Source organism: Struthio camelus, chromosome 1 (assembly GCF_040807025.1).
Source record: "Struthio camelus isolate bStrCam1 chromosome 1, bStrCam1.hap1, whole genome shotgun sequence".
NCBI lineage: Eukaryota > Metazoa > Chordata > Aves > Struthioniformes > Struthionidae > Struthio > Struthio camelus.
In genome coordinates, this window is record NC_090942.1 from 175,553,278 (window position 1) to 175,566,898 (window position 13,621).

Sequence of the window (13,621 nt, forward strand, 5' to 3'; positions counted from 1 at the left end):
AAAGAGAATTGAAGGAGCATGCAAGGGAGTATTCAAAGCACAGAAGTCGGCATGAAAGAAGGAAAGAAGAAAAGCCAGAGAGTGAAATCCTACTTTCATTTAAACCCATTGCCAAATTTACTTATACTTCAGTGAGGCCAATACTCTTAAAGCTTCCACTGATTGAATGGGGCTGTAATTTCACCCAAAGGGTGTAGTAAAATAGTCAGATAAGTTGAAAAAGTTAAGAGCAATGTTAACAATGCTTATCCAAGAGGATAAGACCAAGTTCATAATGCCAAATATACCTTGCAAATGTCCACTCTTGGAAAGAGTAATCCATATATGATCTTAGTTCCCACTTTCACAAATCCCACTGAGATAATTAAGAATGCCAAAGGCCTTATCCTGCTGCGTGTGGCTAGCATATGGAAGAGTGAAAGTATAAACAAAGTATAAACTTTGTCTCCTAGCCTATATTCTGCCACGCTTCTTACACTGAAAAATACTTTTCTTCTTGAAAGTCTGCATTAAAACAAATGGAGCTACTCACAGGATGAGTTACTACTCAGTGCAAGTAAGGAACAACAGGTTAGGAACCTAGTAAACAAAGTGGAAAATTCACATAGTTCCCAGAATGGATCCTACTGGAGAAGGCTGATGGGTAGTTTGAATATATTTATATGTTTTTATATACTTTATTATAATATTTAATTAGATCACACTAGAATCTGTGTATGCTAGGTTTTTAAAAATTATTTTCTTTGAAAAAATAATTGGAAATGTCACTCATATTCAAAGTAAAACAGCTTGCAGACAAGCAAAAAATCATAGCTAGCAGCAACTGAAATATATATTTAACAGGCGTTAGTAAATAAAACCCAATTTAGGCATAAGCAAAGGCATAAACGTGAATCTTTTTTCAGTAGCACAATGACATCACACAGCTTACACATTTAAATTTTCATCAGGGAATCCTTAAAAAAGCTTCATGCAACTCCTGTCATTGGAAAACAGTGTGACTCTCCTAGGTTAAATAGGTTAAGCAGTAGAAATGATTATGAGAGTGCAATTAGTCACAACTCATTTTCTCATGACTTCTGAAAAATTCTCTAAGAGATGCTACAAATGGGAATCCTTCATTTTGAGTAGTTTTACTACGCTACCTAACAGCAAAACTGTGAACAGTTTTTATGCTTCATTTTTACCTGAAAACGCTTGCAATCATCCAGTTCTTAATTTTGCCTTCATTAAATCTTATAAAAATGATGAAGAAACTTTTCTAGAATGTCTCTTCTGAAAAATAAATTCACTGTTTTTTCTCTGATAAATTATCAGTTACCCCTACAGCATGGCCAACAAGAAACAATGTCTGTGCTCCCTCTTCTGGTTTTCTAGCAGTATTGGCCTAAACAAATCCTAACTGCAGGTATAAAGGCTGAGGCCTGCATGCAACAGAGAGAATAAAAATGCAAAGCATCATATTGTTTCAGCTTCATTAAAGAGAAAAAAATGAAAGTTGTTTCAAATGGAAATTCAAATGATTACAAAAATACATTTCATTTCATAACTAATCCTAACTGCAGGCATAAAGTCTTTTCCAAGATCTGACAGCTGAAAAATATAAAGATTTCTTGCATGTTGGATGATAGAATGTTTTCAATATTTGTAATCCCGCAATATCTTTTAATAATCTAAACATTTATAGAAATTCTGATCTCTGCAGTGGGCAATCTGAAAACAGAAAAATAATACCGTATATCAAATTGTTCACAAATAATATTTAAATAACCTTTTTTATTGCCAAAAATTATATCCTTTTCCTTTGACTAATCTGTAAATCTGATAATTCCTCCCCAAGCAAATAGCTAACGGAAATAAAACATAGCTAGTATCAACCTCTCAGCAGCAATTTATTTGTATATTTCCACAGGAAGAACTCATCCAACTGAGACTTCACTGCTTCGTTACACCTGATTCTGCATAGAGTAGTCTATTGTGGAGCATAATGGACACTGTACATGATAAAACTCTCACCTCAAATATATTAGAATGTATCTTTTAAGATTATTGGTTGGTGTTTCTAATGCACTGAATACAGAGCTCATCCATCTGCTGTAAGAAGCTGTCATTGTCAGACGAGTTATGGGGCAACGCTGAGCCATCTGTAAAGATGGCTGGCATGTGGTTTAATTGAAATGACTATTTAACGTTATTTATAATTAAAAATAAATTACTGGTTTCAAGATAAATGGGTTCATTTGGATGGATATACATACAGTTTGTCACCTGTGATTATTATTTCATTTACTACAAGTTTCATTACAATCTTAGGCAGCTGAGCTAGCTCAAAGGCAGAACAAGGTTCATAGCATGACTCAGGAACGTCCTGATTGGTGCAGGTTACCTCCCGAAGGTGATGCAACCTGCACAAACGCTAGCTTGGAAAAATCATTTTTCCCTGCATTTGTTCAATTCAACAGGAAGGTGGGTTGGGCATATTGCAGAACAGGAAGGGCAAAAATTAAGATCCTGCTTGCTTCCTTCCATGGTTTGTGTATACCTGCTAACATGTGAAATTCAGACGATGCGATGTCTTCTATTTCTGCCTAGCATTTGTCTCTGTATACGCTATACAGTACATATTCAAAATGTGATACATCCAGGAACCAGCAGTCCTTGTACACACGAGCTGTGCAATGTGGCCCAAAACTGTAGCCTTATGGCCAAAAATGGGCCAGAGCATTAGCTGGTAAGTAAGACGCATGCAATGAGTAAGTATGAGTTTGGAAATGACATTAGGGATGGAGTTAATTATTAGAAAGCCAGCCTCTCTCCCTCTCCAGTAAATCTCACACACAGAGCAGTCCCACGCTCCGGGACACGAGGGCCAAGACTGCAGTGCTGTCATCAGTGTCACAGCTGAGTCCAGCCTTGAGGAGGCTCATATGAGCCTCCGTGTTTCTGCCAGGCCCCGTGGATGCCTGCCGACGCCTCCATCACGGCAGTCTGCCGGAGGCATTAGGGAGCATTGGCAGACATCAGCACTACCCGCCCCCCGCCCCGTGGCAGGCACAAATCCAGGCATCTGCCCTAAAATTGTGTGCTCACGCAGAGCACTGGAATGACACTGTCACTACTTACTGACTGCACTAAGAAGACTTCTGGGAGATGAAGCTCTACTGGTTGGAGTCATAGGGGCAGAGTTAGGAGCTCTGTCTTTCCTTTCCTGCTCCACCTCATTTTGTGAAGAAGAGGAGGTATTAATTACACCCTGGGCCTTCTTCAGTCATCCTTAGGCATCCATACTGATGAGCAGGAGCTAAGCTTAATTTTGCTGCCAATGGCAAAGTGGAGCAATCCACAACAAGCTGTCCCCTCATTAGTGCAAGCTAATGAGGTTCCACAGCATGAGGCATGTATTGCAAAACTGATCCATTTTATCTTTCAAAACACAGTGACACTTACAGACACACAAAATAGTTTTAGAGTGTAATATGACTCCAGAAGTGTGATGTACATTGTGAAATATCCACTACTGGTAACGTTTCTACTTTCAGAAAAACAACAAACAATACAAAGAGTATATCCATTTGATTTTTGTCTTTAGCAACTCATCTGATCTTAGCTTTCAAGAAAACCTGTTTAACAAGTGTTAATATGTATTTTAAAAAGCAATACTCAGCTGTATGACTTGCAAACTCAGGCTAAATGCTACATGCACCAGCTTCAAATACTTCAAACACTTGTAGCTCAGGTGTCTAGAAAATTAAGAACCTATGTCTATTACTAGGTATAAGTCAGTGACAACAAAAATAATAACTGACAGAGAGGTTTTTCAGTCATGGACAGTGACCCTCCCTAATGACCCTAACTTACATACAAGAAAACTGAGGAAAGGCAAGATCACAGCCACTTTAAGAAGTATTTGTTAATATCTTAGTCTGTAAATCTTATATATGGAAGCACCCAAAAAACCAGCTGTTGATCCTAAAAATATAAATGCACTGGATTAATTCTGTACCTGCAAACAAGGTAAAGGAACAAAATACAACAACTCCAGCAGATTTTATTGAAAGACAGATTATAAATGCCCTTTGCAGTTCCAAACCCTGAGAACGCTCTATGTATAATTGTTTCACTCATCTCAGCACATATGTAAGATAGCCACAGGGACAGAAAACCTGTCTTCAGAACTGTCCGGCTTTGGGACATTCTGCCAAAACCTTTCTCCAGCTGTGCCACCTACCTTTTTTCTGCAGCAACAGAAAAACAGGAGTGATATACAATCCTATAACTTAATTCTGTTGCACAGAAATACCATTCTCATGGAAATGTCCTCTAATATATACAGCACATTTCATGATGCAAATATTTGTAGTTTCAGAATTGGAGGGAAATATTCAGACCTCACAGACCACGTGCTCTGACAGGGCCCAGTTTTTAAGTGGCAATGGTTCAGTTTGACTCAATTCACTATGCAGGAGTCAATAGTAAAAAAGCAAAGGACTGAACACTCATAAAAACATTGATCTTTCTGAGGCACAGTCAAGTAAGGGTAATACAAAGCTGATGTGCTGCTCTGTTGAAGCACTAGTAAGCGTGTTCATGTGGAAAGGTAGACAAGTGCCTCGGCTTTCAGATGCTCAGGAATTGTGAGGCATTTGCTCTCTATGAAGGGTGGCAGGGTGAACCCTCTGGTCTGGATCAGTTCCATAATGAACACCACTAGGTGAGATGCAGTTCATCTAAGATCATGATTGCCCTTTGGTAGCCTCTTCTTCTCTACATTAACTATATATGGAGCCTTGCCTGTCCCAGGAACTTAAATTAGGTGGGAGAAATCTGGGCCCCTACACATTTGACCTCCTACACAGTGCAAAGGCATACATCTACAGATGGGCAATAAACAGCCACTAACAGAAAAACCTAACGTCAATTAAAGTACAAAATACAAATCTGAAGAATACACAAAAACATTTTTGTTCCATACAGGCATCCAGGTGTCACCCTGGATGACAGAGGGGTGACAGAGTCAATGTCACCCATTGACTCTGTCATCACCTTCCACAAACAGCTGCTATTTTAGCCAAAGCTCTGATGCTAGGGGCCGTGGGAGGTACGTTCCAAGGACATGGAAGCCTTGGTCTCCAGATCATGCATTTAGATCCATCCAATCTGTAACAATGCCTGTAATAGTTAATGTTTTTATTCCTTTGACATTCTGGGAGATATTAGGGGTCCCAGGCCTGGAACTGCTGGATTACATCCATGATACAAAATTAAACTCACATTCAACACAAGTAGAAGACCTACAATCACAGACTAAAGTTTAAATCAGATTGCAAACGCAATCTCCTTCTCCTAAATAAAAAGGTGAAGCATTTTCAGGGCAGACTGAAGAAGAACTTTAGAATACTACAGGCCATTCTGACACCTTTCAAAAAATTACAGTGACTTAAAACAGAAAAAATAAAAAAGAATTAACATTGTGACATAAACACTGACTGATAAAGGCAGAAAAAGTTTGGTAAAAAGACAGAGGTACCCAAAAGTTACTCTCTTCTACAAAAACATTTTTTTTCTAAATTTTAAAAATCTGAGTTAAAAAAGCCACGAATATTCAAGATAATGCCAACTTTCAAAGAAAAATCTTCAACACTTAAAATATTGGCTTTACATTGACAAAAATGGTTATGAGTAAAATTCCAATGGCTTTAGAACGGAATCACTTCAGAATCAGAAATAAAATTTCAAAAATCTCAGGAAGGATCAAAATGCCTGTCTTGGCAACATTCAGCCCTCATGTAAGTGGATAAAACTATTAAGATGTCAGCAAATATGACCCACTATTTTTACTTATCAGACGTCACTAAGTTGAGTTCCATAAAGACTGTTGCAAATTAGACCCAAAACAAATCGAGAGTTATTACATACGAAAATACATACGCTGCTTTGAGGAACTTATGGCATTTTTATAGCCAAAAGAGCTATTAGAAATCACACCTTATGTGGGGGAGACTCAGAGACTGTGTTTTTTTGTTGGCTGTTGTGTATGCAGGATCAGTGAGTTACAAAGATGAGAATCACGCAGACTGATGCAGTGCTATTAATGCTGTTTGCCTGAATTACTTCCACTGGCCACTTGTTTTAGTAGAGGACTAAGGGACAGAAGAAATTTAAATTCTTATCACAATACCTAATTCCTATGTGCTTGGCCCTTCAAAGGGCATTCTGAATCCCAAGCTAAGTGATCCTACATGATCAAGGCTTCCATCCTACATGTGATTTTACATGCTCAAGGGCTGTTAACTTACTTCTAGATTAAGAAACCTCTAGGCGTCTCCAAGTTCCTGGGTCCAAATGCACCCTCGGATGGGTCTTGGTTTCAAACGTGAGTGAAAGCTGAAACAGGAAGCCTCACTTCTCCTTAAGGTCTAGTTTTCATAAAAAGAAACCCAAGACAACTATGCATTCCAAAGGTCCCCTTCAGATTACTGATAGGCGAGGACCACAGGACTCAACAACAGCTGACAGTCATGACAGCCTTAGTCTTCTGTTCTGCTTTTGCACAAGTACCTTTCCGTACTGGTGCCCATCTTCCAGTGGCAACGAAATGCAATAGCTCGGTGATTACGAGCTTTATGTCTTTTAAAATATCCATAGAGCAGTCCCTGGAGAATTATAGCCTCTGGAAATTTTCCGTCTACTTACTGGAAGGGAAGATGAGATGCCACTCACTCACCACTATGCAAGGAAATCAAAGGATACTTTGTAACTGGAAAATCCTCACAGAAGTACCTACTAAGCTGGCAGTTTATTTGGTTGACTTTGACTCTCCAGATGTCAACTAACTTCACCTCTCAAGGCACAAATAATTGTGTACAAGCAGTGCAGTCATGTCCTCCACCAGCTCTTGGTTAGCTATCTTGGATAGTGTATTTCTTGACACTCTGTCTGCTGAGGTGGAGTTCTTCTCATTAGCAAGGAAGATTGTAAATAAGGGCCATAACGACATATCACCCTCACGGTGTTACAAACGCGAAGAGGTAAGATTGAAATTTTCTAAAAGAATGTAACTACCAGTGCTCTGCAGTTGGTTCCAACAAACAAAAAGATGTTAGTGATGAATCTTGAACTTCCCATGCCAAGATGCAGCCAGACATCATCTTTTTACTTGTACACCTCTCGTCTTCTTTCACCCATACTCTCTAGGAATCCCTCTGCTTTTATCCTTGCTCCACACAACAAAGCTACGACTTCAGAACTGACAGACAGGTGAAGACTAAGGTTGCTGTCTAATCTGAGTACCTAAACTTCTCCTACAGCTGAGAAAAGGAAGCAGGTAGCTCTGCAGAGCTATCCACGCTGTCCTGAGACAGGTAGAACAAATGATTTCCTTGAGATATCTGCCTCTGTTTACTGACTATACAAAAAGCCCCACTGATGAGCTTAGTTAGATGCCTATCACTTACATATTCACAAAGCTTAGTGAGATAAACTTTCCTCATTTTCTTTTAATAACCAGTTAACTTTGGGCCCTGGCAAGCGCAGCAGCATTTGAGTATTGTAATGAGCCAGAATTATAGTATATAGCAGAAATGAGTATTTCTCAGAAATGAGTATTTCCCACGAAGGCACTGTGAGCGCCTGTTCTCCGTCCCGCTGGCTCCTGTGCTCTGGACACCAGCCGCCTCTCCGGGGGTGACCAGGCAGAGGGCTCGTTTCTCATCTCTCACGTCCATCTTCCTAGGGCTGAGCTCTACTACTAACACGGATCTTCAAACGACGACGATTATTTTCTGTTTTCCCACTTTCAGAAGCGGCATTTCCTTCCGCATCATGAGAGTTCACCAGGTCACCATGCTGACGACGCCGTCCTTTAGAGCGGGAGGAGCATAAAGGACCTCTTTTCACTAACGAACCGGCCAGCGGGACATGGCTCCCAACTCCGATCCTTTTTAGAGGCATTTTTTACCCCTAACTTTTTTTTTCCCTTTTTTCTTCCCCGCCCCCAGCTGTCAATATTGCTGACATTTCACGTCACGGGGAAGCTCTGGCTGCCTCCCCACCGTGCGCGCACCCCCGTCCCCCCCGGGCACCCGCAGGGCACAGCCAAGCGCTGCGGGCCCAGGCCGCGGGCGGCGGCGAGGCCCCACAAGGCCCCACGGGCCGGGCCGGGCCGCGCCACCCCGCCCCCGCCTCCCGGCACTCCCGGCGCGCCGCCTGCCCTCGCGAGACTCCTTATTCTCGCGACAGCGGGCCGCCGCCATCTTACTTGCTCTCTGGCTCGCTCGCTCGCTCTGTCTTTCGCTGCGGCTAAGGGGAGCTGGGAGCGGGGGGGCGACGCTTTTCGGGGCCGCGCTCGGGGCCCGCCGCTCCTGCAGCCCGCCGCTCCTGCTGCCCTCCGCCCACCGCCACCGCCCAGGCCCGGCGGGAGCCGCGGGGCCTAGGGGCCGCGCACCGCGGCCAAGGAGCGGGGCCCGCAGGGAGCAGCCGCCGCTCGGCTGGTTCCGCCCCCTTCGTGGCGCTGGGCCTCCGGCCCCTGCCTGGCGGCGGCTGCCGAAGCGGGAGGCGGCCTCGGCTTCGGGCTCGGCCTCGGGGGGCGCGGCGAGGCGCCGCGGGAGCCGGGGTGCCGGCCGGCGGGGCGGGACGGACCCCGCCGCCGTCGCCGTTGTTGCTGCTGCCGGGGAGGCGGGGGGCCCGGGCCGCTCTGGATGGTGGTTAAAATGATCATAGAAAACTTCGAGGCGTTGAAATCCTGGCTCAGCAAAACCTTGGAGCCCATGTGAGTAAGCCGCGACCTCCCCCCCCCCCCCCCCAAAAAAAAAAAAAAAAATTCTCCCTTTGAAAAGACGATCCTGGGGGCGGGGGGTGGGCGGGGGGGGGAGGGAGAGTCCCATGAGCCGGCCGCCCCCCTCGGCGGGGCGCCCCACCCCCCCCGTGCCCAGTCTCTCCGCCGCTCCCTCGCCCTGGGGGCCCCCGCGGGGCGTGCGTCGACCCCCCGCTTCTGCCGGCACGGTCCTCGGTGGAGAGGTAACACCGTCTTTTACTGAAGGATGCAGCTTCTCCCCCTAGCGACCGCCAGCGTCGGCAGAGCCTCTGTTCTCTCTGCCTTTGTAGCTTGGAGTAACCCGAAGGTAACGTGTCTGCGCCTGCAGCCCCAAAGGTGCCGTGCCCTGTCCTCGCTCCCCGTGTAGGCCAGGTGAATAGCTACCGCCTCCACCCTGTACAGCGACTTTTTCTGAGAGAGGTCGTGGGTATTTGGGCCATTTCCCGTGATAGGCTCTTTGTGTTCAGGGATCCTCTCCGTAACGCTTTTCATAGGTTTGCAGTACTTCATTCTTAGTCTTTTTGAGTGTTTGACACTCGTGTGTTTCCCTCCCCAACAAATAAGAGTTGCATCAGTTACCTGGAGCTCTTGGGAGTAAAAGCCTTGTAGAATAATTTGCCTGTGTGTGAATACCTGCTTGGTCTCTATGCATAATATTCTTGTGAGTAATTAGGGCTCTTCTACTCATGCTCCATGTAATGATACATGTGTGCCTTCTCTTGATAATATTTTAGTAGAATCAAGATGTGAACTTGGTTTTAAAGGTTTCAGCTTCCAGAAATATGTCTGTATAGACACTTTGGAGTAAGGCATGCACTTGACATGTCACCCTGAAGCACCATTTTAACACATGTATTAAATTGCCAGAGCTTGATTTGAGTCACTGGAACGAGAGCTTATAAATTAATTTTTGTATTCGTTTCTGAGATGTTTGGGCGCCATAGGCTCTAACACTGTTGAATGGAATAAAAGGCTATTTTAATGGTTATTTTTAAATAATGCATGCGTATATGCACATATAATTTGTGTAACTTACGTTGAAATAACTTGAATAAGGCTCAAGAACTGAAACACTGGGAATTTTTTTTTTTAGGAGAGCTTCACTTATGATAGTTTATGGGCTTGTTCTTTTTATCTTTAGGGCCTAATCTGAACTGCACTGGAGCAGACAAGTCTTGGACTTAATTTCAGTGGGCTTTGTATCAGGCCTGCAGGTCTGCGGTGTAAATTTTTATTTACAATAACATATGTCGTCATCTTGTGAAATGTAAAGATGTAGCTGTGTGAAGGTGAATTAATTTGCCCTTTGAGTAGCTATGAAAGAGGTGGTATTATATTAACGAAGCACATTCTGTTCTCTGGTAATAGATCCAACTAGCGCTCTGCAAAATGCTCCCTGTTAGACTCTGGATGTTTTCTTGCATGTATGTTCTGTTGCAGAAATCAACAGTTTGATATCAATATTTAACGTGTGCTGTTCCAGAGAGTTGGGACAGATAATATTTAACTTTGGAAGAAGTTGTAGTTTCCAAATTCCATGTTGATAAATTGAAATGATAAATCTTGCACACTTACCTCTCGTTTTATTGGCAGCTGGAGATTAATATTTACGAGTATTGTCAAATTATGAGAAATCTAAAACTGGAAGTCTGCCAGTGACATTTGCAGTAGGGCTTCGGTAGACTTCAAAATCCCTCACTTCACTGAGTAAATCTTTTAGGTTTTTTTGATTTTGTGGATCTATATCTATTCTTATTATGTATCAGGAGCTTAAGTTTGACTTTATCAATGTATTATAAGACAATTTCTTATTGAGGATCTAAAAATTATCAAAAGTTTATCCAATAGCATTAAGCTGGAGGTCAGAATGATTCCTCACTCTTTCTCTTCAACCTCATTCACTGGTGATGTATAATAGTAATTTCTTATCCTGGTAGCAAACATAGGTTGTTCAATGCTCCTGGATCTTTTTGAATATTGGACTGCAGTCTGCTAGTGCTAGTCAGCAGTTGAAGGGTGAAATTGGGATTTTCAGCTTTTAGAAACTACATTTTTGCGCTTTGTGGCACTAAAACCTGTTGCCCTTAAGTTATATGTAGTGTGTGAGCAGTTCAGGTGTTGTTCTCATGCTGGAAAAATACATCATGTGGAAGGGAACTGCTGACCTAGAGGGTACTGTGAATTCTTAGCTCTAAGAGGGAACAAACCACCGGGAACTGTTAAAATCAACATTGGCCTGCCATTCAGTTTTGTGCGGTGTCCTGTGTAACTTCATTCCTCCAATAAATGTTGGATTTAATGGGATGAGTATTGTCATTGGCACTACTCTTGGAGCTGCTTCTGCTCTTAGTTATCTGAAATGTGTCTTATGGCTCCTGGCTGTATGAAAACTTTAGTTTGTAGTTTGTAAAGGAAAGAAGAATAACTGCTGTTGATGTCAAACTAGTACAATGAGAACTAAAGTGCTGGTCATCTGGAGGTGTCACCATAGCCTGAAAATACTTTTGTACTTGTCTTTTCCTTTTAACGAAACAAAAATGTGCCTCCTGTTTGATGTTAATGGTCTTTTAGAAACCTTTAGCTGTAGGATAGGCCCCAGAATTTTTTCTAACCTGATTCAGGAAGAAATCGTATTGGAACAACGTATTGGATACATGTTGCCTTTGTCGTTGTAAGGAAGGAAATATATTTAAGAAGGTATATAAATACATGTTGTATGTGCCTGTATATAGGTGTAGATTTATGTACCAGACACCAAGCTAGATACTTGGAACGTGCTTGCTTTTTCCAGTTGCCTGTTTTTCAAAGTAGCTGGCAATACTTAATCGAGATTAAGGCAATTATTAACAATAACTTGTTTCCAAGGCCGTAACACACACATGTGCTTTAGAACTAGAAAATAGTGTCCATAAAGCGTGTTTCATTTCATCATAAAGTTTTATTTTCAAACTATTTTAAAGCCTTAGCAAGAATACTGACTTTTCGGCATAACGGAACAAGTGGTGTGTATGATTGTATGGACTGGACATCATTTGGTTGTTAGACTGCTTTCTCATGGTGCCCCTGGGAAATGCCGTTCATAGGCAAGAACGGATGGGAGGGATGTTACAGAGTTTTGTTTTGTTTCGTTTTTGGTACTGCTCTACTGTGTTTGGCAAAGCGTCGGTAATCCTCCACGCAAACGCCCCTGTCTGGAGTTTGGTCACGTTACAGTAAGGCAGGAAGTGTGCAAATGGTAGTTCTCCAGCACCTTGCTACAGTTCTCCAAGGTAGAGGCTTCTTTTGTGGTTTTGGAAATAACTCATTGAGCAGTTGTTTGGTGCACAGAGAATTACAAAATATGCGCGCTGAACTATTAAAGTTGCATGCATGTGAATGCAGTGCCAGTGTAAACAAATTAACAGAAGTATTTTTTTGCTCTGTGGCTGCTTTGTATTTGAGTAGAACTATCTCATACGTGTAATGCAAACCAGCTCTGTAAAGAACACGTCTTTTCTTTGTTGATTGCAGACTGCAGTATGCTAGCGTTATATACTTTATCCTTGTCCGCAGCATCTCTTGTGAGTGAAATATTTGAAAGTAATGTTAAAAGTTGGAATAAAACCTTCATGTCTGTCACCTCTAATTTCTGTACTAGCAAAGTCCTCTCTGAGCTGTATCTAATGTGATGGATTTTTTTTTCTGTAAGTCCATTCCAGATCCTGTATAAACATAGTGTTTAATACTTGCTAGAACGTCAGAAAATGGTTTGGCAAAGTTCCAAGTAGGTATGTTGTTTCCATTTATTTCTTTGTTTGAGCCCTTACCTGTGGAAAAATCCATTCTTTTGTACAAATACTGCACTCTACATTTTGCCTGATAAGTAATTGTAATGTTTAAGTGAAGGTATTGTCCCCCTTGCCCTAATTCTTTACAGTGGAGATATCTTGTTTTTAATTGTTCTGTGTAAAATAAATGTAATTAAAATCTTCTGCTGGCCCACTGACTTTTACTTAAAACTTGATTAAGAGTCCCACGTCTAATTTTTTCCGCTTTGCTATATTTACTTTTTTTAAAGCTTTATTCAGCTTATTAAATCAGATTTATAGGGAAGATGAAAAGAAAGAAAAAAAAAAAACTGAAGCAATGCTCATGCACTATTTAAGCATACCCCATTAAAACGGAAAGGAATTTTTTGCATCAGTTAATTCTGTAAATGATTATGGTATTGTAACTACTTACGACAGAGGGAATAAAACCCAAATTGTTTAAAGAATATGCTGAATATATTTGCATATCATTAGAATACTTTATGTCAAAGAAATAGTCGAGATGCTTTGGTATTCAGTTGTACCTTCCCAGTACTATTCCTTTGCCTTATTTTCCCAACCTTTTAAAATAAAATATTTTTTATAATTTTTGGTTTTTCCTTAATTGTTAATAGGTTGATGGTTAGTTATTTTCACCCATTTACTTAAGAAACCTAGTGAACAGGAGAGGTTTCACAGTGGTGTAACTAATACTGTAATAACCTGAGATATTGAAAGAATAGAAATAAATTTAAAAATTTGAGCTTTCCTTTCCACATAAATATTGCACACCGTACTACCAGTAACACTCATCAGCTACCAAGAAGTTTCCCTTTTGTTTCCGCAAGAAGTCCAAAAGCAATATATGTTTATCTTCATTTAACTTCCTCTATTTAAACATTTTACATTAAAGTGTTTATAACTAGTATAAATAAAACACAAATACACAGTATTAGTACCTTAGTCTCTTTTAACACTGAAGTTACTGTTTACATCTCTGATGTTACAAGTTACATACGTA

At 41.5% G+C, this 13,621-nt stretch overlaps 1 protein-coding gene across 9 annotated transcripts in view; it reads left to right on the forward strand.

Annotated features, from left to right (window-relative positions):
• Window positions 1-8,601: 8,601 nt before the first annotated feature.
• RBM26 (RNA binding motif protein 26) overlaps window positions 8,602-13,621 on the forward strand; it is a 64,527-nt gene continuing 59,507 nt past the window's right edge. For 8 of the 9 annotated variants that reach the window (XR_011138248.1, XR_011138221.1, XR_011138242.1 and 5 more), the window contains exon 1: window positions 8,602-8,767. Coding sequence is in view for 1 of the 9 variants with exons in the window: in XM_068929293.1 (XP_068785394.1) it covers window positions 8,697-8,767 (71 nt within the window). In the remaining 8 variants the exon portion in view is untranslated. The remainder of the gene's footprint in view (window positions 8,768-13,621) is intronic. The other variant, XR_011138266.1, reaches the window with a different exon arrangement.